The sequence below is a fragment of the Canis lupus genome, chromosome 6, assembly GCF_048164855.1.
Source record: "Canis lupus baileyi chromosome 6, mCanLup2.hap1, whole genome shotgun sequence".
NCBI classification, from domain to species: Eukaryota; Metazoa; Chordata; class Mammalia; order Carnivora; family Canidae; genus Canis; species Canis lupus.
The window spans coordinates 14,285,969-14,313,401 of NC_132843.1; the positions used below are offsets into that span (position 1 = coordinate 14,285,969).

Sequence of the window (27,433 nt, forward strand, 5' to 3'; positions counted from 1 at the left end):
CTATTGGGATATATATGTATTTATTCCAGACACACAGCTTGACCAAGACTTTAAAATACATGTTTTAGATAAAAAGATAATTGATGATATAACATCCATTGAGAATGAATAAAAAATTGTGAAACTGAAAAGGCAGAAATGAAATAGAATGGTTGAATATGACTACTAATTGAGAGACTTAGAAATGAAAAATGTAGTCATCGAAACCAAATTGGAATATACAGAATTAAACTATAGATTGGATGTAGATGAAATGAGAACTATGACTGGAAGGTAATGATGAGAGGTTCACCCAGAAACAGGGTTGTTTGTTTGTTTGTTTGTTAACCTAAAGGAGCAGTTAAGAGCAATGCTTGGTCAATGGAAAAATTCCAGCAAATACCCAATAGGATTTTTAAAGAACAAAATAAATGGAAGGAATGGTGGGAAAACTATATTGAAAAGAACTGAAGGTTATACCAAGTTCTCAGATTAAAAATATGCTACAACTGCCAGCAGGATAAAGAAGTCAAATCCATACTTCAGTACATCATGCTGTAACTCTAGGGTTAAAGAGAAAACCTTAAAAGCCACCAAAGGGGGAAAAAAAAAAGACAAATATACTAGAATGGACAGAAGACAGTAGTGAAATATTATAGTATTATAGTACTAAGGGGGGGAGTGGCTATCAGTCTAGAATTTCATACCCAGCTAAATATATTCAAGACTGTGGACAAAATACACATTTTCATTAACCAGGAAAATATACCACTGTAAGACCCTCTTTTTGAAAAACTACTAAAGCTTTCTCCAGGAGGAAGGGAGTTGAACCTGTAAGAAAGAATGGAACATAGAAAGTAGTGGTGACCACAAAAATTGACAAATGATAAATTTATTGATTAAAAAACAAAAACTCATTTTAAAAAATTCCTAATGTGGAATTTTTTTTTCAAATATTTATTTATTTACGAGAGACAGAGAGAGAAAGGCAGAGACACAGGTAGAGGGAGAAGCAGGCTCCATGCAGGGAGCCTGATGTCGGACTCTCTCCCAGGTCCCCAGGATCATGCCCTGGGCTGAAGGCAGACGCCAAACCGCTGAGCCACCCAGGGATCCCCCTTAATGTGGAATTTAAACTAGATGACAATAGTAACATGGGGAGGAAAACATGTTTAATGAGTAATTTAAGCATATTCATCAATCCTTAAAATCTTCTGGAGGAGGAAATACCAAATAACTTTAGACTTTATTATGTATATTAAAAGGGTACCACCAAAAGAAAACAACTTGTAGCTCTTAAACAGCAGAGAGCTAAAAGGGGCACAGGAAGGAATATAAACTATTTTATAAACCCAGCTGATTTCCAAGGATATTTTAATAATAAAACAACAAAAATACACACTTTCAGAGAAATTTCCATGGAGTGTAAAATCTGTGCTTTTGTACTGGTCTCCATTCACCACTTTCCCAGAACTGGCTCTCTGAGTAGCTTCCTTATTGATTCTTTGTGAACTTTCTCTCATCAGCAGTTAGGAGAGCATGAGCTTTCCAGGGTTAAGCTCTGGAATTCCATAACTTAATACCATGAGGGGTAAAAGCAACTTTGAGAAGCTTCATACTTTAAAATATGGGGAAAAAAAGGTACAGAAAATTGTAACAAAGAGAATGTGAAGCATGTAATGTTTTGTATCATCAGTTCTCTATTGCCTCTTACGTAGCAATTTTATCTTAAATTTAGATCTGAATAAGAACCCTTCGTGTACATTCTTCACATTTTTACAGTGTATTTCCAATGTTTACTACTCAATATCCAAGTGAAAATATGTGTAGTACATTACTTATAGCATTAAAAGTATGTACCATTTTATTTTATAAGTTCTACTGTTCCACTGAAAGAAGCCTTTCACATCTCTGTAGTACTTTATACAATATTTTAAATCCATTTGATATATTCACACATCTGATGGAAATGTTACTGCCCAGAAGCATTTTGTTTTGCTTACATGAATGTGATCCTAGTTTTCCTTAGAGAGGGAGAATCAGAATACAGTGTATGGAAAGGATGTTACAACCTTTGTAGTTATAGACAGTCCAGTTACATGGTAACCACAGGTAGGCACGATTCTACAAATAAAATAGGTGTTTTTGTGAATTATCATACTTCTTTCTCAAAGAGAGATATTTCCTATAGAAACAAAGTGGTATTATAATTTTCAAGGGCCACTTTTTTTATGCTGCTCGGGTATGATTGCAAACACTAAGTTCTAACAATACAGTTTTCTTGTTAGCAGAGTAAAATAATCCAGGAATAGCAGTCACTAAATATAGTGCTGAGGGCTTTTGGATTTTTTGTTTCCTTTTGTTTTTTTTTTTTTTTCTTTTCAGTGTAGAACTACCTGTTCCTTAATTAATATTAGTCCAGGCTCACACTCAGAAATTTTAAGGGAAGATTTCACCTCTAATTGTCCCAATTTATCATACCCCTGTGAAAGGCACTGGTATTGTAGAGATTCCTTCTTCACCACTATGTAGCATGTAAAAGCAGAACCAACATTTTAAAATATTTAAGTACCATGATATTAACATGATAGTTAAAGGAATGTATTCTGGTATCTTTGAGTTCTCATAAAAAGTATTACCAGTAACTCAGTATAGATACCGGGATTGCCCAGTTCTTCACAATACTAACTCCTCTTCCCTGTACATTTGAGACTCAGTGTCCAAATGGAAAAGATCAGTTGGAATACGTGGCAGCCAGCAGTTACCAGGGTGGTTGCCCACAGTCTCACACTATTAATCCTAGTGTGGTCATTAAGGCCATTCTTGTTCATGGAGAAAAGAAAATTAACAACCTGCCCAGTCTCTGCATTGTGTGAAGAACTCAGATGAAGACTTTGGGACATTAAAAAAAAAAAAAGTTCTTGGCAGAAAGTTGTTCTGCCTTAAATTGTACTAACTGTATCCATTTGAGAAGTATCCAAGATTGAATATGCAGTGAAGGCAAAGATAGGCCTATTCCTTTATGACTCATAGCTTAGTTAGGAACAAGCAGGCTAATCTGTATCCTATAATTTTGTCTCATTAGTTGTTTCATGTGAACCCCCTTTTCAACAGGTCTGGGAAGTTTTTAGACAGCTCTGGAATATGGCTTGAGTTTTCTTTGTCTGCAGGCCAGAGATAGAGCCAGCCCTCCAGCAAATTCCAGTACTTGACCATGAAATTCTTGTAGGTCATTATCATGGTCTGAAATTTAAATAGAAACTAGATTGTTGGTCCCTGTACCTTTGAGGAAAAAAAAGTTAATAGCAAAAGGTGTTAACTGGGCGAGGCTGACATTTTCCTATAGTTCCAAGATGGAAGAAAGTGTTACATTTTAAAAATCATATAAGAACTCAGCAACTCTTCAGCAGAATTGGAGTGATGTCTTCCACTAATGAACCTTGATGTAAAATCAGTCATTGAGGCTTCTGTCTTGATACCGCCCATCTGAGTCATCTGGTAGGGCTTTTCACAGTTGTGATTAGAATGGTTTGACAGACTTGATTTGGGCTTTGAAATAACCAAACAAAAGGAACATCAGTGTTGGGCCTTGGGTGGCCACTTAGGAATGGAAAGTAAATGGAAACGTAATTGGCTTACCATTAAGATTTCACGAGTAGGGAGACCTCACTATGGTATAAGCTATAAGACAATGTATCTAGACACTTCAGTTGAATTATGTACAAACTTTTGGGTTACTTTATTTTCCAGAATTTTATTTGGATGCTTGCCTATCTCTGCCGTGGGCAGTGAAAGCACTGATGAATCTTTAGGGCTTTACAAACTTTGCAGTTCGAGTGTTTTGCTGACATTGTGTCAGTTTTAGCATGTGGGGATGCACCCAACCATCTGAAAAGATAAATGCAGTTACTGAAACCTTTTTATATGATTAACTTTTTTATATTAATACAATCTATCTGAAGTTGTCCTCAAAGTTAGAGGCATGAGCTGTGCTCTTTATTGTGACACTTTTGTACTTTGCAGGTCTGACAAGTAGGGTAGCTGTTTAAATATCATTGAGCATATTGGAAAATTTATAGCATACTCTTCACTCTTTATTATTTTTAGAATCCCCTCTGTGTGTGAGTCAAGCTGTGGTTATGCAAGCAAGATAAAAAAGTCTGTTCTTTGGTGCTGCCAAGCAGCCATCTGGGAAGGGGTAGAGATAGGGTACAAAGGGTACCCTACCAGTATAACATAGGCCATGGATTTGGAGCCTGATTCTGAAGAAGGACAAAGTCTAAAAGAGTTGGCAGAGGAGACTGATTAATTGATAAGAGCAAAGATGGAATGAGAAATGGCCCAACCTTGCTATGTCATTAGCTAGAGTAATAGAAACTAGTAATCATTTCTATTAGTTATTAATAGAAATTAATAATTATTAGTACTAACATTAAAATGTTAGCTCCTCCGGAAATGACAGCTCTCAACTCATTTTACATATCATGATTTACACAAAAGCAAAAAGTAGTCAGTATATTCATAAATGTAGAGTTCTTTGAAAAGAAAATGTGCGGGCAGCCCATGTGGCTCAGCAGTTTAGCGCCGCCTTCAGCCCAGGGTGTGATCCTGGAGACCCAGGATCTACTCCCACATCGGGCTCCCTGCATGGAGCCTGCTTCTCCCTCTGCCTGTGTCTCTGCCTCTCTCTCTCTCTCTCTCTCTCTCTCTCTCTCTCTCTCACACACACACATACTCTCACTCTCACTCTCTCTCTCTCATGAATAAATTTAAAAAAAGAAAAGAAAATGTGCTTTGATGAGGGCAGTGATTACTACCACCAGATAGAATGTATGGAAGGCAAGGAAATTTTATTACCCTTGAGAATGGACCAAATACCCAGGGACTTAATTTTGTCTTTCTCAGTTAATCAGGTCCCTCTTCTAAGTGTTTTTAAGTTTTAAATATACTTTAATATACATGTTTTAATATATCAAACAGTATGTTTAATTACAATACTAAAATTTTAAAACTCTAGTCTTTAAAATAATTTTATCAAGTATGTTTTAAAGTACATATTGGTTTCATCATCTTGAGTATTCTGAAGGATAAATATGTTTATATATAATCAAAGAGACTTAAAAACATGTAGGAATTCTATAGAAGTTAGGTACTTTTTATTTCTTTCCATATCTGGATCTAAATTTCTTTGGAAGTTTGTTAAGAAAAATACAGATTTTTGAAACTTAACTGGATAGCATAGGAGTGTTCAGTAGAGTCACATAATTTGCAGTATTGTCTGAGGTTTATGAAAATCAATAAATAGATATTGGCTATTTAATCACAACTTAGTTGTTCACCATGTTTCCTAAGTCTTTCCTAAGTAATCCTAAATCTTTGTAGGGGTAACAACATAATCTGTATTGTTTAGGAAGTTCTAGTTAATTTAGGCTTTTGAAAGGAAGTCTTATATTTGCTAAAATAAATAATTTGTGTTTTATATTAATTAGATGTATTAAAGGAAAGAAATTTAAAATGTAAACTTTTGGTATTTATGAGGGATATTAAAGTCCACTAAATCTCCTTAAAAATATTAGTACAGGTTTGAAAATCTTTCAATTTATGACCATACCTTTAAGTAACCTTCTTAACTATAGCAAAAAGACTGACAGGTAACATCTCCTGCCTTGCCATGGACGTACTTTTCTTTATCCTGTAACTTAGGAGGAACACTGAGATCCTTTTATTTTTTAAAGATTTTATTTATTTATTCATTCATGTGAAACAGAGAGGCAGAGACATAGGCAGAGGGAGAAGCAGGCTCCTCGCAGGGAGCCCAACGCAGGACTCAATCCCTGGACCCCAGGATCACACCCTGAGCCAACGGCAGACAGACCCTCAACCACTAAGCCACCAGGCATCCCCATAAAAATTTTATAGAGCAGGCCTGACCAAGGAAAAACGTGAAAAGGTGCCAGTAAACATATTAGTAAGATGAATAAATAATAAAAATGGGCATAATTAAAAAAAAAAAATGGGCATAATTGAAAATACAGAAATACTGAAAATATGTAAGAGAATGTATTCTAAACAACTTCTGCCAGTACCTTTTTAAATCTAATGAAACAGTAAATCTGTAGAAAAATGTAGTCACCAAATAGACTCAAAGAAAATAGAAAATAGACTCAAACAAAGAAATAGAAAACTTGAATAAACAAGTAACTGTTAGAGAAATTGTAGTCAAAATGACACCTTTCAAATGACATCAGGTTCAGATTTTTTATCAGCAATTCCAGGAATAGATGATTCTTATTTTAAGTGAAAATTTTCAGAGGTTAGGTGACAAAAGCAACCAATTACTTAATATGAGATTGATAAAACTTTTAGATAAAATCCCAAAAGGACAGAACAGGGGAAAAAAGTATATCAATCTCACAAGTAAGGGTGAAAAAAATTTTTTTAACTCACGAATCAAAAGTAGTTATTTTTTTGAAGTAGAGACTAAATAGGATTTATCCTAGGAATGTATGTTTATCAGAAAGCTTAATGTAATACCAAATTAACAGCCTTAAGGTTTAAAGGTTTAAATATTTTTAAACTGTATAATCATCTCAGATGCCAAGAAAATTCTTCAGTAAAATCTAATATTCAGTACAAAAATCAGAAGTTAAAGGGGATTATCCTAACTAAGGGGATTAATAAAAAGCCCTGTGGCAAGTATCATACATAATGATCAAACTTTTAGAATTATTTCTAGTATATTCAAAAACAAGGCATGGATGTCTACTAACTAGACTTCTGTTCAACATAGTAGTGGACGACCTAGTTATTTCAGTAAGAAAAAAGAAATGAGTTATAATTACTAAGAGAAAAGACTGAATTGTCCCTATTTGAAGGCAATATAATTGGCTACAGAGAAAATCCAGGAGAACCAGCAAACTATTAGTAGGATTAAGGAGGCTTCAGCAAGGTTACGAGAGAAACATAAGTGGCGTTCCTGTAAGTAACCAATTACAAAATATAAGTTGAACTAGCAATGAAAACTAATGCCTAAGAGTAATCTTTGTGTAGAAAATTACAAAGATGGAGGGGTAGGACTACACTTGGATAGGAAAACCCAATGTCATTTCCCCACATAAATTTAGTGTATTTTGAATCAAATCCAAATATGTTTTTTGAGGAAACTTTTAAAGTTGATATTACAGTTCTTCTGAAAAAAGCCAAGAGGAAGTAAGAAAAATTGGAAGAAGTTGGAAACAATTGCCCTATTAGGTATTAAAACCTGTAAAGCTCTAATAATTAAAACAGTGAAGTAATTATTAGTACAGGTATAAAGGGGAAAAAACTGAACAATGGAAAGCACAAACTGGAAAGTTTGATATACGGGAGAAGTTACATTTACAAATTAGCAAGGAAAAGATGGATTATTCTTAATAAATGTTGCTTGGACAGCTCATCCATATGGAAAAATAAAATCCTGTTTAGACCTTGTTACATGCACAAAGGTCAATTCTAGGTTAATTAAAAGTCTAAATAAGAAAAGCAAAACTTTGAAACACTTAAAAGCATAAAATATGTACACTCAGAGTAAGAAAAGATTTCTTGAATCACAAAAAAGCACCGGTCATGAGGGAAATGACCGATACGTTTAATATAAAGAAGTAAAAGTACTGAATAGTAAAAGACACTGTAGACAAAGTAAAAAGATGGCCACAAACTAGAAGATATTCATCATCTGCATAATGATTAATATTCTGAACATTCTGTTGATAGACAAACTAGTGGAAAACTGGAAAGATGGTAAATGCAAGTGGCTTACAGATATAGAAATCTAAATAGCTGATAAGCTTATAAAAAAGCTAACCATCTCTAGTAGCCAAAGAAATTAAAATGATGAGATAATTGTTTCACACTTACCAAATTGACAAAAACAGTAAAGCCTGACAATAAATGGTATTGGCAAAGGTGTGGGAAAGGACACTTTCAAATACTGCTAGTTGAAGTATTAATTGATATAACCACTTTGCAGACCAGTTTTATAATTAGCAAACTTAAAACTTTTGTTCCTAGATGTGGCCCCTAGAGAATCATACACATGCACAAGGAAATACATAAGAAGATTCATTGTAAATTATGTGTTTGTAAGTGTAAGTTTGGAAACAACCTAAATGTTCATAAGCAGGAGACTGAGTGGTAAATTTACATAGTACAGTTCTACAAAGCACTCTTTAAAAAGTGAGTTAACTGGAGCAGAGGTCAGCAAATCAGGCTTATCACCTATTTTTATAAATGAGTTTTATTGGAGCTGCTATATATTCCCTGCTATATATTCATCCACATGTTGTCTGTGGCTGCTGTTGCATTGCCACAGCAGCAGGTAGTAGTTGGAATGGAGACTGATTGTATCATCCACAAAGCCTAAAATAAGTTACTGATTACCCTTAACAGAAATTTTCTAACCCCTGAACTAGTGATACATGTATTAAGTTGTATAAATTTCGAACATAATGTCCTGTGAAAATAGCTTATTGCAGAATAATATGCATAGAGTTTGAAAACTTGCAAAATACCTCAATATGTTATTTATAGATACCTATTTATGTAGCAATAGTGTAAAATGTGCATTAGAACCATAAAACACCAAATACATGGTAGCATTTACCATAGTAGAGGGAAAGAGGGGGAGCAAAGAGGGAGGTTACAGAGGATGCTTCACTAGTTTCGATAATAACTATTTAACAAATGTGGAACAAATAAAAATGTTAGGATTTAATATAGAACTGGATAGGGGACATGAATTATACAACTTAACTGTACCTTTTTGAAATTTTAAATTTTTCATAATTTGAAAATTTGATACAGCTAATGTGTTAATGATGACAGATTAGTAATATTTTAATGAGAATGCTCTTAATATGTTTTCTAGTACAGGTTTTTGAAGTATTTTCTATAAAGTGACGGAAATGGAAGATCCCGTACTTCAGTTTAATTGTACGAGGACTATTATTTACATGTACAATTTATTGACAGGAACATAAAGATAACTAAGACTAGCATGATCCTTTATAGGTTTAGAATAATAATCAGGAGTGCTGACGCCTGAGCTGAGATGTGAAAAAAAAAAAAAAAAAAAAGCTAAGGATGATAAAAGGCCCTTTGTTCTAGAAACAAAGACAACAGAGAAATACTTGATCCATTGAATGATGTAAATGGTGTAATTTTTTAAATAACCAAAGAAAAGTAGAACTAGAAAATGTACATTGTGGAAGAAAGTACAGTTGAGTGTGTCAGTTTTAGTCTCAGCTCTGTCACTAACTAGCTGTGTGGTCTTGCAGAAGTCCTAGTTTTCATAAGTATAATGTTAGCTTGAATGATTACACTGGTCCCTTCCCACCTCCGATTCTATGTCTTATTAACTCCTATTTTCAGTCCATTGTTCCCATCAAAGATATCTTCCAACATAAGTAAATGCGGAAGACTTAATTAAAGCCTGAGGTAGATGAAGAGTTGTACATAGCACCTAGCCTCTTCAGTTCATTTCCTCAAGCCAAGAGGCTTGTTTGTCCTCACTCCCGACTGCTTGAACTACTTAAGGTCTTCAAACAGGCCAGTCTCTTATGGGTGCAGAGTCTTGGTTTCTGTTTCTTCTCGAATACTCTCCCAACTAGAGATTTGCTCCTGTGGTTTATAGTTATGCTTTTTCCAAGCAGTCTTTGTAGAGATGCCTAGGCAAATCGATGCTGGAGCCTCTTACTGAATTAGCCAACAATGGAGAAGAGCAGCTTTGTGGGGAAAATTGGTGTGTTTTCCCTTGAACATGAAATCTGATCAAGTGTTAGTTGAATATTCAAATAGAGATGCGTAGTAGCTTTTTTAAGTATATAGATGTGGAGATTAGGAACACAATCTAGGATGAGAGTATAGATTTGGTACGTAGTATAGTTATCAGCTTGTATGTGATAATTCAAGGTAAAATATAGAGTGGAAAGAGAAGAAAACATCATACTGAATCCTGAAGAAAAACCAATTAAGTTTAAGGGGTGGGGTAGTAGGGGAGAGGAAGAAGATTGAAGAATAGCCAATGAGATTGGAGAAAACTAGAAAAATATACCTCATGGAAGCCAAGCATATCAAGTAGGATGAGGACTTCTAAAAGAAAGTGTTCATGGGGCCAAGCAGGGTTTGGGGGGTGGAGAAGGCGTTCACTGGATCTAACAACAAATAAGTCGTTGGTGATCTTGGCAAAAACATGGTCAGTGAATTGGTGAACCAGAAAGCCACAGATCGTGGCAGATTGAAGGGTGAATTGGAAACGGTGAATGTAGCCAGTTCTTTGAAGATGTTTGGCTGTTCAGGGAGGATGAGGGGAGGCTGACGATCTCTTTCAGAGAAGTTGCTTAATTGCTAATGGAAAGGAGCTTGGAAAGAAGAAAGGATTGAAGGTACAGGCACCAGGACAGTTAGCTGATAGGACTCAGTTAACTTAGGTTTGGATGTCCAGATGAAAGGGTTGCCTTTAGCAATGAAGATGTCGAGAAAAAGGAAACCAGGATGTGGGGAAAGCTCAAACTTCTAGTTTAATAAATTTTTCTCATTGAAGGTTGCAGTGGTTATGTACTGAGAATGAGAGGGTAATTAATGTTTGTGATAAGTTGAAAGGGTTTGTAGTAATTGCTATGGAGAAGAGAATAATAGCTTTGGAGAATAAAGAAAGATCGCTGATTAGAGACCAGTTTTAAGTCAGAGGCAGTAGCATAGCGGTCCTACCATCTGCAGACTGTGTGGTTTGTATTTTCTTTCAAGTAGCTCCATATGCAGCCTGCACGAGAAGCCTTAGTTTTAGGGGGCACTGAGTAACTTAGCTTGATCTGGGGTTGCCGGTTTGCGCAGTGATGTGCTGGAAGTGTGGCACAAAGGTGTTGTGGAAGTTGGCAACAAAGTGTTCAAAGTCAAACAAAGAAGAGATAAACCAAAAAGTCAGGACCAAGGGTCAGCTAACTGCAGCCACAGCTCAAATCTGGCCCACTGCTTGTCTTTTTTTACATTTTATGTGTTTACAGAAGTATGTGTGTAGTATCTTACAATATGCCCTTTGGCTCAAATAGCCTAATATATTTACTGCTAAAAAACGTCTGCTGACCCCTTATCTCAACCAAAATAGGGTTACAGTGAAAACAGAACGGGACTGACCGGTAGAAAATAGAGGGTCCAGGGTACTGAAAGTCTCAGGTCTTGGGACATCTGAGTGGGAGACTAAAAGAATGGGAGCTGTAGTGAGAGTTCAGGGTTTCAGAGCTAAGGCAACTGTTCGAGCTTTTGGCCATGGCAGTGGGGCCACAGTAGAGGCTGTACCTGTCTGTGGAGCTGTCAAGGAACTTGAGAGCCTAGATGGGGATAATGATGTCACTCAGGAGTAGCAGGAAAGGATGTGGGGGAGTTGTACTATTCAATTTGGGATGGGGTAGTTAAGATGATAAATAGCAAAATCAAAGACTGAGTGTCTCAAAGGTGACGCACAGCACCCTAGGCCAGTTGCATTTAAAAAGGAGGAAGTGAAGCTGTGGTCTGTGTATACAATGGAATATTACTCAGCCATTAGAAACGACAAATACCCACCATTTGCTTCAATGTGTATGGAACTGGAGGGTATTATGCTGAGTGAAATAAGTCAATCGGAGAAGGACAAACATTATATGGTCTCATTCATTTGGGAAATATGAAAAATAGTGAAAGGGAATACAGGGGAAAGGAGAGAAAATGAGTGGGAAATATCAGTGAGGGTGACAGAACACGAGACTTCTAACTCTGGGAAACGAACAAGGGGTGGTGGAAGGGGAGGTGGGCGGGGGGATGGGGTGACTAGGTGACGGGCACTGAGAGGGGCACTTGACGGGATGAGCACTGGGTGATATGCTATATGTTGGCAAATCGAACTCCAATAAAAAAAAAAAACAAAAAACAAAAAAAAGGGGGGGGGGCGGAGGAAGTGGCCAGTGAATGTTAAATAGATGGAAACATAGCCAAAGGGACTTGGGACCTTCAACTGCATTCCATTCCTAGGACTTTCGGGTGACTTGCAAGTTGGTCATCCGTTTAAAATAAGCAGCTTCTCACTGTTGCTTTAGCTCTGGAAGGCCAAAGCAGCACACGTTTGTGGATAAAGACTTCAGCGTTGCTTCAGGGCTCTAGGGATATAATGAGAATGACTGCCTTCACAGTGGAGGCCATTCTTAGAAAACATCCAGGGACATAGTTATTTTAAAACTTCCTCATAAGGGACCTTCAAGTCCTTTCTAATGCAGATTCTGTGATAATACAAGTATGATATTATTTTCTCTAAAATAGAAGGAGGGCAGCCCAGGTGGCCTGGTGGTTTAGCGCCACCTTCAGCCCCGGGGTGTGATCCCGGAGATCTGGGATCCGGATCGGGTCCTGCATTGGGCTCCCCGCATGGAGCCTGCTTCTGCCTCTGCCTGTGTCTCTGCCTCTCTAGAATAAATAAATAAAATCTTTTTTAAAAATTGTTTAAAATAGAAGGAAATAATCCACTTAATTCACAGATGGTTTTTCACTTGTAATTTCTTATTACCGAGCCGCAGGTCTGTTGCAGGCACTTTGTAGGGCTGCAAAAATGACCAGCATCCCTTGTTATCTATATATGGACCTCTCTCTAGCCATCATTTCTTTATATGTGAGAAAGTGGCAGCCATACTTTTACCTAAGTATATTTCTGCTTTGCTTTATCTTGACTTCAGGACCACTGATCTAACATTGCTATCTGCCGACATAAATATCTCATGGTTAAAATATCTGAAGCCTTTGCTCCCTTGTCCTAGGGCTTGTGCAGTAATGCCTCATATTGAATGAGCCCCTCAGTGATGAATATTTTATTAAAATCTTTCATTTCTATAATAGCATACCTGTACCTTTAGGAAGAATTTGAATTTAATGTGTTTTGTGTTGTGTGTGTGTGCTTGTTTTTCAACTAGTTGATGGATTTGCAACTGAGCGACAGTAACTTTCGCCGACACATCCTGTTGCAATATCTCATTTTATTCCAGTATCTCAAGGGACAGGTCAAATTCAAAAGGTAAGTTAATCTGGGTAGTAAATGATTTCTAAACAGTCCTTTTTAAAAGAAGACTCACTTACTGATCTATTTCTCTTACGTGTCAGACTCATTTAATGTATAAGGGTCACATCCCTGAAACCTTCCTTTTGCAGCAACACTGGATAATCAGGAGCTTTTGTTAAAGATACTAGATGTTAGGGTACTTGTTATAGAGAAAAGGTGTTGACTGTATCTGCTGTCAGTGTAAGCCTCTCCTGTTGAGCACTGGGGTTCCTGGGGTCTTCAGTTGTATGGATGGATCTCTGTTCTAGACTTCCACCATTCCCCTCTCACTTCACCCAGACCTTCTCCAAACCTGATTTGAAGACTAATAAGCCCATAATCTCTTTCAAGGTGTGGAGCTGTCTAGGACATTAGTATTCAAAAGTAAAGTAAATCTTTGAAGAACAGAGCAGTTCGAGTCTCTTTAGGGTTTCAGAAAACCTGATCAGTTCCTCTACTTCCTGGCTACCTCCATCTGCAACATAAGCCACTGCCTCTTGTCCTATCCATGACTGAAGTTCACCATTACTCACTGGCATTTTAAGTTTGCAAAACAGTGTTGGATTTATTAGTTGTGTGAAAAATGTGCCTTTACTACCTGCTGGCTTTGAATCCCACTTTCATGACTCACTAGGTGCAATTAAGCTCTTTCAGACTTGTGATTTTAAGATGACACATAGCAAGTACTCAAAAAAGTTATTTCTTGTCCTTCTATTGTTGAGTTTTAATATATAGCATGGTAGAAAGATCAAGGACTTTGGAGCCAAACCTAGGTTTGCATTTAAGCTTTATCTCTGATCTCTGTTTAATAAAGCACACATGCTCGTTCTGAGAATTAATAATGCATCTAAAGTGCTCAGATTCCTGGCACAGTAGTCTATCACTATTTATTGACTAACTATAAGATCACCAAGTATCACTATATATTGGTGCATAGTGAGAGCTGAATTAATGGCACCCATTAACATTTTGGGTCTGCCTTCAACCTTCACTAAGATTTAGGGGGTTTTATTCATTATGTTTTGATTGCCTTTTAAAGGAATGTAGCATGCTTTATCTGAATGTGCAGCATGGAGAGGAATAGGTTAATATTCTCAGAGGTTTTCATTCAACATTAAATTTCTTATTTTAGGAAACATTCATTGCTCTGTTCATAGTTAATCAACTTGATGGAGTGTCCTCCCTTATATACCTTCGTGTCTTCAATTCTAGCCATCTTAAATGAAGTGCAAGAATTTTCTCTTATAATCCTCTTGTGATTGTTCTTAGTAATTTTTTACACTATTTTCAGTATGGTTAACTTACCTGTTACATGCCTTGGGTTTTTATAAGATAGTATATAAGCCTTAAAATTGAGTATACATTACTGTAACTCAAGCATGCTTTTATTGCTTTGTTCCCTAGTTCAAACTATGTTTTAACTGATGAGCAATCACTCTGGATTGAAGATACTACAAAATCAGTTTATCAAGTAAGTTCAACATGCAACAAACCCATGATTGAACAAAATGGAAATTTAGAATTTTCTTTGTTTCAGCCCCAAATAGGAAAATAAGGATAAAGTTAAGCTCAGGTACAAGACCACAAACACTTCTTGGTCCTCTGCCTACAAACCACTCCTAAGATGCAGAAAGTTGTTGAAAGCTTAGTATATTCTTTCTAATCACAGCTACTATCTGAAAACCCCCCCGATGGAGAAAGATTTTCAAAGATGGTAGAGGTATGTGTTTTATATTTACATAGTCTTCTTAGCACCAAATAGAATTTCAAAGGCCTTCATTATATAAATGTAATTTCTTTGTTTTTCTCAGCATATATTAAACACTGAAGAAAACTGGAACTCATGGAAAAATGAAGGCTGCCCAAGTTTTGTGAAAGAAAGGTAAATATATACTCATCTCAAACACTATGAAAAGAAAGGCATTTCAAAATATAGTTTGACATTATTTTGCATTATGTACAGATAGTATGTATTTCATATAAACTGAACTCTATAAGAATATAGCCATTTTGATTTACTTCTAGTCGTCTTTCAGATTCCTTGTCATTAAGTTCCCAGAACAAATTAATCTATTATTCCTGAAAAAATGCCATTTGTCCCCTAGTTGTGGCATTTTTGTCTCCTATCTGATGAGTGTTCTATAATAAGAGGAAGCTTTTATGTTTTTATAGGAAAAAACAATAATTTTCTTTCACATTAAACACTTGTTATGTATGCTCTCCATTTGTAATTCCAGTGTGTTTTATTCACCACAGAACATCAGACACCAAGCCAACAAGAGTAGCTCGAAAGAGAACGGCACCAGAGGACTTTCTAGGGAAAGGACCCAACAAAAAGATTCTGATGGGAAAGTAGGTTAACCTGTCTCTTCCATATGTGGGATGGTATTGGTTTTTTTTATATATATATTTTGAAGATGTTACTGTAAGATCTCTCCAGTTTCTGTGTTTTTTCAAGTTTTTTTGTGTTTGGCACATACATAGATGACTAAAATGGATCACACACTCTCAATCTCGAGGGCCCATTACCTGGATTCATGCAGATACATAAACTTCCATTTTGTCTCTCGCTTCCCAAATCCTTGGCTCTAGTCTGTGCCATTTTTTCCATGTTACAGATAATACAATCACTGTTAGATTGATTGAGCTCACTTCAATTTCTGCAAGGTACCATGATCCTTCAGGTTCTATTACCTTCCAGTTAATTACTCATTGCTTTATACTTGCTTGAATATTTTTAGAAAGAACAAATGACTGTTATCATTTAATATAGCTATCTAGAAAATTTGCATAATACCAAAAATTAATGAATGAAAACTCATCTTGTCACCACCTAAAAATTCACTAATTAAGTATTTTTACAACTTTAAGGCATATGAGGATGATGTCCATTAAAAATGTATTTATTTATGTGTCTCTTTTGTAGTGAGGAGTTAACAAGGCTTTGGAATCTCTGTCCTGATAATATGGAAGCCTGCAAATCAGAAACAAGGCAAGTTTAAAATGTTTCACATGAGGTACTGCTTTTCTCAAATGTTTTAAGTGAGTGAAATTAATTTATTGTGATTGACTTTGGCATAGCAGAATATGGCTTCCCACAATGAAACACCTAGAAGTGCTGATAAAATAGTTTTAGAAATCACAAGGAAGTACAAATTTACAAAAGAAGAGGGAACTGAAAACGAAAGCATGAGCCAATATGGTTGCTTCTAGCTGGGAAGCTTGCAGAGGATTCTCACTTTGGGGAACCAGGGAACTTAGGTTTAAGAGCCACAAAAGGACAGAAGGGAAGACCTTCAGCCTGCACAGATTTGTAACTGAGTCTCCTTTGAGTAAAGCTGGGGCCCTTGAAGCACTGCACTAGATATAAAAAGAAGAGCAGATTGGGGAGGAGGGACTTGCTCAGTGGCATAGGAAATAACTTGCCCATTTCTACCTGAGGTGTGAGTAAAAAGGAAAAAGGACAGCTGGGGAAATTATAACTACAAGTCTGCTGTCACACAGTCCTATAGTTTAAATTTATCCTACCAGCAGTGTAAAGGAACCCCCCTAACTAAAGAGGTGAATTCAGATGTCTCAGTCTGATGATACAAAGCTTTCTGAGGTCACATGTTCAATCTAAGCCACACAAGGATCCTACAGATAAAAGTCTGAAGATAGTCAACCTTCTGAACTTAATAATCCACCACAAGAAAGAATCAGCAGATAGGACAAACAAAACAGACAACAGAAGTTAGACAACAGCTTCTGATAATAAAACCCATCAAGTAAAGATAGCTTAAAATAAGTATATTTAAGATAGTTAAAGGCATAAAAGAAGGAATTGGAAATTTTAAGAAGGAATAGCATACTCTAAAAGGACCAAGGAAATTAAAAAAAAAAAAATTCTAGCAATGAGAAAATATAATCATTGAAATTATAAGACTTAATAGGCATGTTAAATAGCAGACTGGATATAGGTGCATATTAGAATTAATGAATAAGAAATCACCCAGAAAGCAGTCAGAGGGATCGAGAGTTAGAAAATATGAGTTGAGAGTAAAGAACCACAGAATGAGGGAATAGAGAGCAAGAAAGAGATAATGAACTCAGAACTGAGAATAGGCATAAATTCTTAGGTTCAAGAAAAACAAATTTTAAGTAGGATAAACAATAAATCTGTATCTCTACACATTGTTGTAGAGTCACCAAAGAGAAAAACCAGACTACTTGCAAAACAAAATCAGACAGCCAACTGTAAGAACAAAAGAAACCAGAAAATTGGAATGATAGCTCTTCACAGTGTTATGAGAAAGTGTCAAGTAACAAGTTGGTGGATGAATCAGGAGTTATTGTGAAATAAAGTTATTTTCAGATTAAAACCATGAAAATCTATTATCAGCAGTACTTACTGAAGCTGTCAAAGAAATTGAACCCAGAAACACAGTAAATTGCAAGAAACATTGCTATTCAAGACACTGATAAACATGAATAAATCTCATCAAGAATTTCCTATATAAAGTGGTATTAATTACTAATTGGAGATTATTTTAAAAGGTAAAAACTAAATATTTGATAAAAGTAACATAATACAGTGAATGATCAGAATTAAAGAATGTTAGAGATGAAGACAGAGATAACAACTTTAAATAAAGCATGCTTGGGGCAGCCCGGGTGGCTCAGAGGTTTAGCGCCACCTTCAGCCCAGGGCGTGATCCTGGAGACATGGGGTCAAGTCCCATGTCAGGCCCCCTGCATGGAGTCGGCTTCTCCCTCTGCCTGTGTCTCTGCCTCTCTATGTCTCTCATGAATAAATAAGTAAAATCTTTTAAAAAAAAAATAAATAATAAATCATGCTTGCTAAAGTATGTAAAAGAAATAGAATATATAGAAAATATATAACTTTCAAATGAGTGGAGGATAAAAGAATATAAGAAAATTCATGCAATCAAAAATAGGCAAGATAAACACACATAAGAAACAAGTAATAGAACATTGAGGCACCTGGGTGGCTCAGGTCATGATCCAGGAGACCAGGGATCGATCCCCTACTTCGGGCTCCCTACTCAGCAGGGAGTCCGATTGTACCTCTCCCTCTGCTCCTTCCTCCTGCTCATGTGTGCACACGTACCACGCCTCCTCAAATAAATAAAATCTTTTAAAAAAAGTAATGGAACACATAAAACAATATAGTTAAAAATAAATGGAAATGGACTTTCTAGTTCAAAGATGGAAGCTGGTATTGTCTTTTAAAAGTCCTTCTATATGTTATTTATTTATTTATTTATTTATTTATTTATTTATTTATATTTTTTATATATGTTATTTATAAGAAACACTTTCAAAATAAGGATATGGAAAGGTTGAAACTAATATATATATATTAAAACATATATATATGAAGAATAGTTATACTGATATCTGTCAGAAGAATCTTAAAGCCGAAAGCATTAAAAATAAAGATAATTATTGCATAAAGATACAAGAAAAAAAATGGAGCAGAAATATATATATATTCTAAACCTTGTTTCTAAAGGATATAGTCTCAAAAAACTGACAATTAGAATGAGAAATTAACCAATCCAACATTTTGACAGTTTTCACACTTCTGCAAAATGTTTTACTAGAATTTTGACACTAAATACTTTAAGAAAAAAAAAATACTTTAAGTATTTAATAAGTTCAGTCAAAAAAAGTTAGGGTTTAACAAGACGATTAACAGGCTTTAGGCTTACAGAAAACACAAATGCATTTAAATTAATACATGAATAACAATATATTTAAAGAACTTTCAGGTACTTATTTTAAATAACTTCAGAATCAAAGAAGAAATCATAATGTAAATTAGAAAACATAGAATTAATGATAAGGAATTAGGGGCTTAAGCTTTTGAGAAATAGAAAACTTATGACCTTAAATGTCTATAAATTTAACTCAAAGTTAACTGAAAATTAAGAATCCAGCACTGAACCCCAATGTTTATAGCAGACTAGCCAAATTATAGAAAGAGCCCAAATACTCATCAACTGATGAATAAAATATGGGGTGGGTGGGTGTGAATCTTTATCTATAATAGAATATTATTCAGCCATAAAAAATGAAATCGTGCCATTTGCAACAATATGGATGGAGCTAAGCATGTAATATGCTAAGCAAACTAAGTAGTCAGAGAAAGACAAATACCATATGATTTCATTCATATGTAGAATTTAAGAAACAAAATGAATGTGGTGGTGGAAACAAAAAGAGGCAAACCAGGAACACACTCTTAACCATAGAGAACAAATTGAAGGTTACCAGAGGGGAGGTGGGTGGCAGGATGCTTTGAATGGGTAATCGGGATTAAGGAGGATATTTGTGATGAGCACGGGGTGATGTATGGAAGTATTAAATCACTAGATTCTACACCAGAAACTTAATATTACACTGTATATTAACTAACTTAAAACTCTTTTAAAAAGAATCTAACACTGGACCAAGTGAATTGCAAAGAATGTAAAAAAAAAACAAAAAAAAACTAGAAATTGGTTAAGATAGTAAATAATAGCATCAACAAAATGAAACAATTTTTTTAAAGACTAGGAAAATTTTTAAAGCTCCAGCAAGTTGATTGATAAATTTAGATCCTTGCCAAATCTGAGAAAAAGTCAACCCAATAGAAAAATGTACAAAGTGATAGCTTCAAAAGCAGAAACTAATAAATCTAAGAAAAAATACCAAACATCAGTAAAATCAGATTAAAAACGACAGCAGGCAGTTTCATAGCCAAGAAACTCAATAATTTAAGCAGCCCCGGTGGCTCAGCGGTTTAGCACCACCTTTAGCCCAGGGCCTGATCCTGGAGACCCAGGATCAAGTCCCACATCGGGCTCCCTGCATGGAGCCTGCTTCTCCCTCTGTCTGTGTCTCTGCCTCTCTCTCTCTGTGTGTGACTATCATAAAAAAAATAATAATAATAATTTAAAAAAAAAAGGCAGTTTCATAGCCAAGAAACTCAATCATTTAAGTGTAAGATTTTGTATGAATTGTGGGTAAAAAGAATTGCCACTGCTGCTGGTGGGACCCTAAATTGGTACAGCTACTTTTGAAAACAATTTGGCAGTAACTAAAAGTTACAGATGTGCATACCCTCTGTCCGACAGTTCACTCCTGGAATGGTTGATCTTAAAGTAGTTCTTTTAAAACTTTAGGTTGAGAATCAGTGATTTGTGAAGTCAGTTTAGTAGCTGCCACCAGCTTTTTTTTTTTTTAGTGAAATAGAAAATATATTTTTGTGAAACATTAGCTTTTCTTACATACACACATACATTTATGTGTGTATTGGGTTATAATAAAAATTAATTTTTTACTATGGGTTATAGGGATAGTTTGAAGACCATAGTGTCTAAAGAAACTAGTTCACATACACAAATGAGACAGGTACAAGAATGTGCGTTTAGCAGTGTCATAGCAAAAATGGGGAAACCACCTGAATATCAAAGGGAGAATGGATGATGTGTGACATGTTCGTGTAGCAAACTGCTATACATCGGGCACTAGAATGAGGTTGCATGAGGACTACTGCATCAGACCTCCATCAGAAAAAATCAGGGTCGGGCAACCCTGGTGGCTTAGCGGTTTAGCGCTGCTTGCAGCCCGGGGTGTGATCCTGGAGACCCGGGATCGAGTTCTGAGTCGGGCTCCCTGCGTGGAGCCTGCTTCTCCCTCTGCCTGTGTCTCTGCCCCTCTCTCTCTCTCTCTCTCTCTCTCTGTGTGTGTGTCTCTATGAATAAATAAATAAAATCTTAAAAAAAAAAAAGAAAAAGAAAAATCAGGGTTGTAGGTTACAAGCAGGGTCCCATTATAAAAGTTTGAGAAACTTTCAAACTGTATATGCTCCATTAAAAAAAAAAAAAAAAAAAAAAAACAGGAGTGAGAAGTAACAAATTCTGAAGAGTGGCCACCTCTGGGGAAAGAGAATGAGATCAGAGAGGAGTGCACAGGCACCCTGAGTTGTATTTGTAGTGTTTGTAAAAGTCAGATATGGCAACGCCTGGGAGGTTCATTCCATTTAGTCATGATTGTTCATGGTCTACAGTTGAACCTTGAACAATGCAGGGGTTAGGGGTGCCAACACCGCACAGTGAAAAATGCACAAGTAACTTTTGATTGCCCAAAAATGTTAGTAGCCTGCTATTGATTGGAAGCCTTACCGTAACATAAATGAGTGATGAACACATTTTGTATATGTATTATATGCTGTTTTCTTACAGTGAAGGAAGCTGGAGAAAAAATATTAAAATCATAAGAAAAAATAGATTTAGTGTACTTTATTTATCGAAAATAAATTCAAATAAGTGGACCCGCACAGTTCAAGCTCGCAGCGTATAAGGGTCAGCTATACAGTAATTTTTAATCTAATGAATGGTTCCAAGCACTTATCAGTGATAGTCTGGGATTTCAGTGTCTCCCTTGCTTTGTCTAGGGGGACACATACAAGACTGGTAAACTCCAAGGAAACCTTCAAGGCCTGTCATAATTACTAGTTAAGAGAGCGTGTTATTATACTGAAAGTTAGTAAGATTGTGTGATTTTTCCTGACAGAGCCCATTTTTCTAGTTTTAGTCAAAGATGTCTTCTAATCAGACCCTTGGATCATACTCATTTGCTTGACTAGCAAAAGCTTATTTCTAAAACCAAATTCCAGAAAGACGCAATTAAAAACCAACCATGCTCTCATGGGAAATACCTAAAATAAGCTTACAGGTAAACTCTAAATTTCAATATGGTCTGGTTATTCGTCTGGATTTTATTAATTCTGGTTTAAGGAAAAAGCACCTTTGGATGTGGACATTGGATATGAAACTTTCCTCCTTGCCGGGGAAATTCAAATGTTCTGAAATCCCTGGCCACCCCTGGACCGTTAACATTGCAGTCGAGTCCAGTGACTGCTGCGTTACAGGGAGTGAAGTATGTGAGGGTGTAGTACCACACTGCCCCTCTTTGTTGTCCTCTTGGAGTTCAATTTTGAGTCCTTTACCTCCTTTAAAAATCTGAGTTCCTAAAGTGTAACTAACGCAAGTGTCGGTGATATCAGAATCTTTCATTGCCACCATTTTAGGAGTAGTTATTAAGAACACACGTGGTCCTCACTAGTTCTTTTTTAACACCCAGGGAATACATGCCGACTTTGGAAGAATTCTTTGAAGAAGCCATTGAACAGGCAGACCCTGAAAACATGGTTGAAAATGAATACAAGTAAGTCGTGTTTCTTCCGTGCTAACATTCTACAGTAATCTCTTTAGGGACTGTACGTACACTAGGACACTAGTTAAGGGAGACCACTGATACGCAGGTACCAGGTCCACATCAGCACACATCCCTGATTCCGTGACCACGCCTACTGAGTAACAGGACAGAGGATCACACTTTTTTCCCCTTGGGCCTCTACCTCCCTCCCAGGATCCTCTTTTCCCCTTCCAATCAGTGTCTCCCGAGACACATTGATAACCATTGCCTGCATTTCCTCACCTTCCATTTCCTTGTCAGCTCACTGCTGCTGGGTGGTCTCCTTGTCCCTCCACTGAAATAGTACTTGTCAAGGTCACCGGATCTTTTATCGACCTCCCAGCAGCAGTCACCATTTGTCTCTCCTTCCTTAGATAATGTGTTCTTCTCGTGTTCTTTTCTTGACATCCACCAAACCACACTCCTGCCTCACTGCATCTCAGTTGACTCCCCCTCCTCGCCTAAGTCAGAGTTTGGAGTAACTTCAGGACTGAATTTCAGCTTTTTCATCTACTCTTTTAGGCAACACACAGCTCTGTGGTTTTAAAGATTTTTTTTTTTAAGTTTCATTTATTAATTTATTTTAGAGAATTTGTGCAAGCAGGGGTAGGGGGTGAAGGGGAGGGGCAGAGGGAGAGAACTTCAAGAAGATTCCATGCTGTGGGGAGAACCTGATGTGGGGCTTGATCTCACAACTCTTGAGATCATGACCTGAGCAGAAACCAACAGTCAGGTGCTCACTCAGCTGAGCCACCCATGCACCCTAGCCCCATGGTTTTAAATAGGCTTTTGGTGTCTCTTGTAAGGGCAAGGGCCCTCTTGTCTGCCTGGGTTCCAATCCCAAGACACTGTGACACTTACTGGCTAGCCTGCTAGGGCTTCTGTAACCCCTCTCTGCTTGTTTCTTCACTGCTAAATAGTAATAATATCCATTTCACAGGGTTATTCTGAGGATTAAATAAGATGGTTCACTTTGAAACATACAGGACGTGTAGTTAGCACAGTTGTGTGACCTTATGACAAGTTAGGAGTTAAAATTACCATGATGTCTTAACTAGTAATGTTCTGTTCTCCAGCATGAGAATTGTGATCTTTAAACTCGCAAGTCTGATCTCCTCTTAAACTCTTCCAGTGATTGCCAGTTAAAATTAGGATGAATCCAACCAGAGCCAAAAAGATCTCAATCTGACTGCTGCCTACCCCTCCAACAATATCTCCTCTTTGCAATTTTCTCTCTGCTTCAACTACACCAGCCAGGTTTCTCAACTCAAAGGTCTTTACACCTTAGGACCTTTGCACTGGCTATTCTTTTTGCTTAAAATTTCTCCCCAAACTGTTCATGTGGTACAGGCTCACTTCAGATACGACCTCAGGACAGTCTTCATGGCCCAGAAGCCCCTCCCTTTCTGAAATTGTTTCTTGTGGTGTTCTTCTCCTTACCGCTCTGTGAAATCCTTATATCTTGTTTATCAATAATGATGCTTGCCAACACATTCCACATTCACTGTCAGGTACTCCCCTAGGCATTTACCATATATATGTCTAAGGTAGAAATTGTTATCTCCATTTTACAGTTAAAATGAGGCAGAGGGTGAATCATGTATTGAAGTTCTTATCTAGTAAATGGCAGAGCTAGGAAACCACTCTGGCCTCAGGGCCCTGCTCTTAATTCCAAGATTGTCACATCTTGAGTGTTCAGGGTATCCCTAACGTCTGAGTGCCCAGCTCAACAAGTACTTGTTGAATGAATGAATGAGATAGTCCTCCACAAACCTTGGTTTAAGGACCCGAATGAGATGGATTTCTGGAGAGTAAGTTTGTAACTGGCAGGGAATTTTGAAAACGCTTAAAAGATTGAAATTGCTTAAATGGAAATGTGTCAGAGAGGTAGGCTGGTTAGCTGATGAGTACCATGACATCAGTTTGGCAAGACAAGAGTGTAGGAGTAGTTTTTCAAGTACCAGCACACATTAAAAGTAGAGGCTCATTTATAAGATTTATATAAATAAATCAGGTTGCTACTCTTAAGAACTTGGGGGGGATCTTTCAGAAGACTTGCGAAAACTCAGAAGAAATCTGTGCTCTGGATTCTTCTGTAGCTTGACTGGTTCTGGAACATTACCTTTAGAATTTGTGAGGTGTCCATTTCTCACTTGTGTACCCCCTAGTGCTGTGCTTCATTTAGGAACAGTTCATGGATTCTGTCATCACTGCTTTACTCTGTTGGCTTTTTGATGTTTCCCTTTTAGTTTTGGAGCCATTTTTATTCATGGAGTTTGGTATTAAGCAAATTAAACAGATGTTCTATAGATGGAAAATGATGTATTGATTGGATTAATATGGTCCAAGCTCAGTGCTGAATTTATAAAATACTCTGAAATTCACACTTGCCAGTGGCATTGCCAGTATGGATATCAACTCACTGAATATAGGAAACCGATTATTTTTTTCTAAATAGGTAGATGATTACTGTCTTGCACATAGAACATCTAGATAGTACCACATACAAACGGACTTAAAAGTAAAACTTTTCAAGTGTGTTTGCTGCATGTGAACCTGCTTTGTCAGATTCTGCTGGTTTCTAGTATTATAAGTGTACTGCATTCTGAGAGGTTCTTTAGGAGTGAGATCAGAATGAAAAGAATGGTGCGCCTTCAGCTACTTAAGAGTATAGAATGTCACATGATAAAGTTACATTAACTAGAAGGCATATAGAAATAAAAAAACAAAAATAAAATAAAAAACCGTAATACAAGATTGACATTTCTTTTCATAGAGCTGTGAACAATTCAAATTATGGTTGGAGAGCCCTGAGACTATTAGCACGAAGAAGCCCTCACTTCTTCCAGCCAACCAACCAGCAGTTTAAAAGTTTGCCAGAATATCTTGAAAACATGGTAATAAAGCTAGCAAAGGAATTACCAGTAAGTAATATATATAAATCAATGTTTTCATATTCTTTACCTGTTATTTAAAACTACTATCGCTAAGAATCTGAATGTACAGTTTATCATGTGGGAAAAAAAATCCTCTGCAAACCTCCATGTTTAAGAATAAGAAAAAAATGCATTTGAGTATACATTTCTAGGAAGTACATAAAGTAAGTGATAAAGTAACTTAAACTATATGCTCTATAAAAAGTTTATTAAAGCCCACAGTACTTTGGTTAAACAGTTATCCCACTTGTAAACTCAGACTTGAATTTTTTTGCCAATGCATTGTCTTTTTATCAAAAGGAATCTACAACAGGTAGCAGTAGGCATCTTAGCCTATCCTTCTACTCTGCTCTCTTTTCCAATACAGTTTTCTCATTGTTTACTATAAAATGGTCATAACTATACTATAAAATGACTCAAAAATTTTAAGAACCTGGTTGCTCCCTATTTTTCTCCAGCCCTTTGTTACCATATACTACATATTTCCAAATCGTCTTACCGTACCTTACTGGCTACCTTTTTCCCATGTGTGGGGGAAGGGGAGTCTTTCCCATCCACTCCTTCTCCAGGTTAACACCATCCCATTTGTGATCCTTACCTGACGTTCACATTTAACATGCTCAAGGGTAAAGTGCTGGGCCCTCTGTGGGTAATCTCAACCACTCATGTCTAAACCAAAAGTATCCCAATTATTTTACAAGTCGGCATTCTTTTTAAACATTCTTCTTCCTCATTTTAGCCTCCTTCTGAAGAAATAAAAACAGGTGAGGATGAAGATGAGGAAGATAATGATGCTTTACTGAAGGAAAATGAAAGTAAGAATTGAATTTTCTTGGCTCTTTTACAAAATTGGAAAAGATTGGGGTTCTTTGTTGAGAGGTACGTTATTTGATCTACTTCTCAACTTCTACCATTTATCTCAACTGTTTCTTATAGTGAGGAATTTTTAAATACATTTTATGCAGTACAATTTGGAAGTGATGGGAAGGAAAGTACTTATATTTGAAAGAAACTCACCCTTTAATTAGGGGAATGGGGGTGGCAATTAGAAGGGAGCAGCTGCTTCATAATTAACAATAGAGGCAGGCAGCAGCTTTGGCTTTAGAAGTATTGATTCCAAAAAAAAAAAAAGTATTGCTTTCCTAGTGATCATGACTATAAAAATAATATTCAACCCATGGAAAATATAGAAAGGCGCTGTTTTCCTTTTAAAATAAAGCTTATGAGGGGCATCTGGGTGGCTCAGTGGTTGAGCATCTGCCTTTGGCTCAGGGTGTGATCCCGGGGTCCAGGGATGGAGTCCTGCATCGGGCTCCCGCAGGAAGTCTGCTTCTCCCTCTGCCTGTGTCTCCACCTCTCTCTCTGTGCCTCTCATGAATAAATAAATAACATCTTAAAAAAAAAAAAAAAAGCTTATGAACGGTAATTAATAGTTTAGTGGCTCCGTATCTTCTCAGTTCTGTTGTATATTTTGAATTGTACATATCTTTGTGCTTTGTACATAATTGACATTTCCTGTGTTTTCTAGGCCCTGATGTTCGGCGCGACAAACCTGTAACAGGGGAACAGATAGAGGTGTTTGCCAGTAAACTGGGTGAGCAGTGGAAGATCCTGGCTCCCTACTTGGAAATGAAAGACTCAGAAATTAGACAAATTGAGTGTGACAGCGAAGACATGAAGATGAGAGCTAAGCAGCTTCTAGTTGCCTGGCAAGATCAAGAGGGAGTACATGCAACACCTGAGAATCTGATGAACGCACTAAATAAGTCCGGATTAAGTGACCTTGCAGAAAGTCTAACTAATGACAATGAGACAAATAGTTAGCTTCTTTCTTTCTTTCCTTTTTTTTTTTTTTTTTTTTTATTAAAGCTGTGATAAGATTTTGTTACCAAGCAGCATTTGATAAAGAGGTCCAATGGTTTTGGTAAACAATAAACATTTTTATAACAGTTGTTGTACAGTTGGCTGGTGCTCCAAGAATAACAGAATGCATATTGGCTCTTGATAACTGACTTCAGGGTTTCAGGAGATTTGAGTAGGTTGGGAAAATGGCCAAACTAAAGGTCACAGATTTTTGTTAAAATATTTATAATGAAGCTAGTAAGCAGTTATTTAGGGAGTATGGTGTTTCCTAAAATACACTATGCCAACTTCATTTCCTGCATGCCATTAGTAGTTA

The 27,433-nt window shown here is 36.6% G+C and overlaps 1 protein-coding gene across 1 annotated transcript in view; it reads left to right on the forward strand.

The window, feature by feature from the left end:
- Positions 1-27,203, forward strand: part of THOC1 (THO complex subunit 1) — a 54,900-nt gene extending 27,697 nt beyond the window's left edge. Inside the window, exons 12-21 of the mRNA XM_072828976.1 lie at positions 12,948-13,048; positions 14,477-14,543; positions 14,742-14,792; positions 14,884-14,954; positions 15,329-15,424; positions 15,999-16,064; positions 22,205-22,288; positions 25,095-25,242; positions 25,994-26,069; positions 26,783-27,203. Coding sequence (XP_072685077.1) covers positions 12,948-13,048; positions 14,477-14,543; positions 14,742-14,792; positions 14,884-14,954; positions 15,329-15,424; positions 15,999-16,064; positions 22,205-22,288; positions 25,095-25,242; positions 25,994-26,069; positions 26,783-27,078 — 1,056 coding nt within the window. The 3' untranslated portion in view covers positions 27,079-27,203. The remainder of the gene's footprint in view (positions 1-12,947; positions 13,049-14,476; positions 14,544-14,741; positions 14,793-14,883; positions 14,955-15,328; positions 15,425-15,998; positions 16,065-22,204; positions 22,289-25,094; positions 25,243-25,993; positions 26,070-26,782) is intronic.
- Positions 27,204-27,433: the final 230 nt, after the last annotated feature.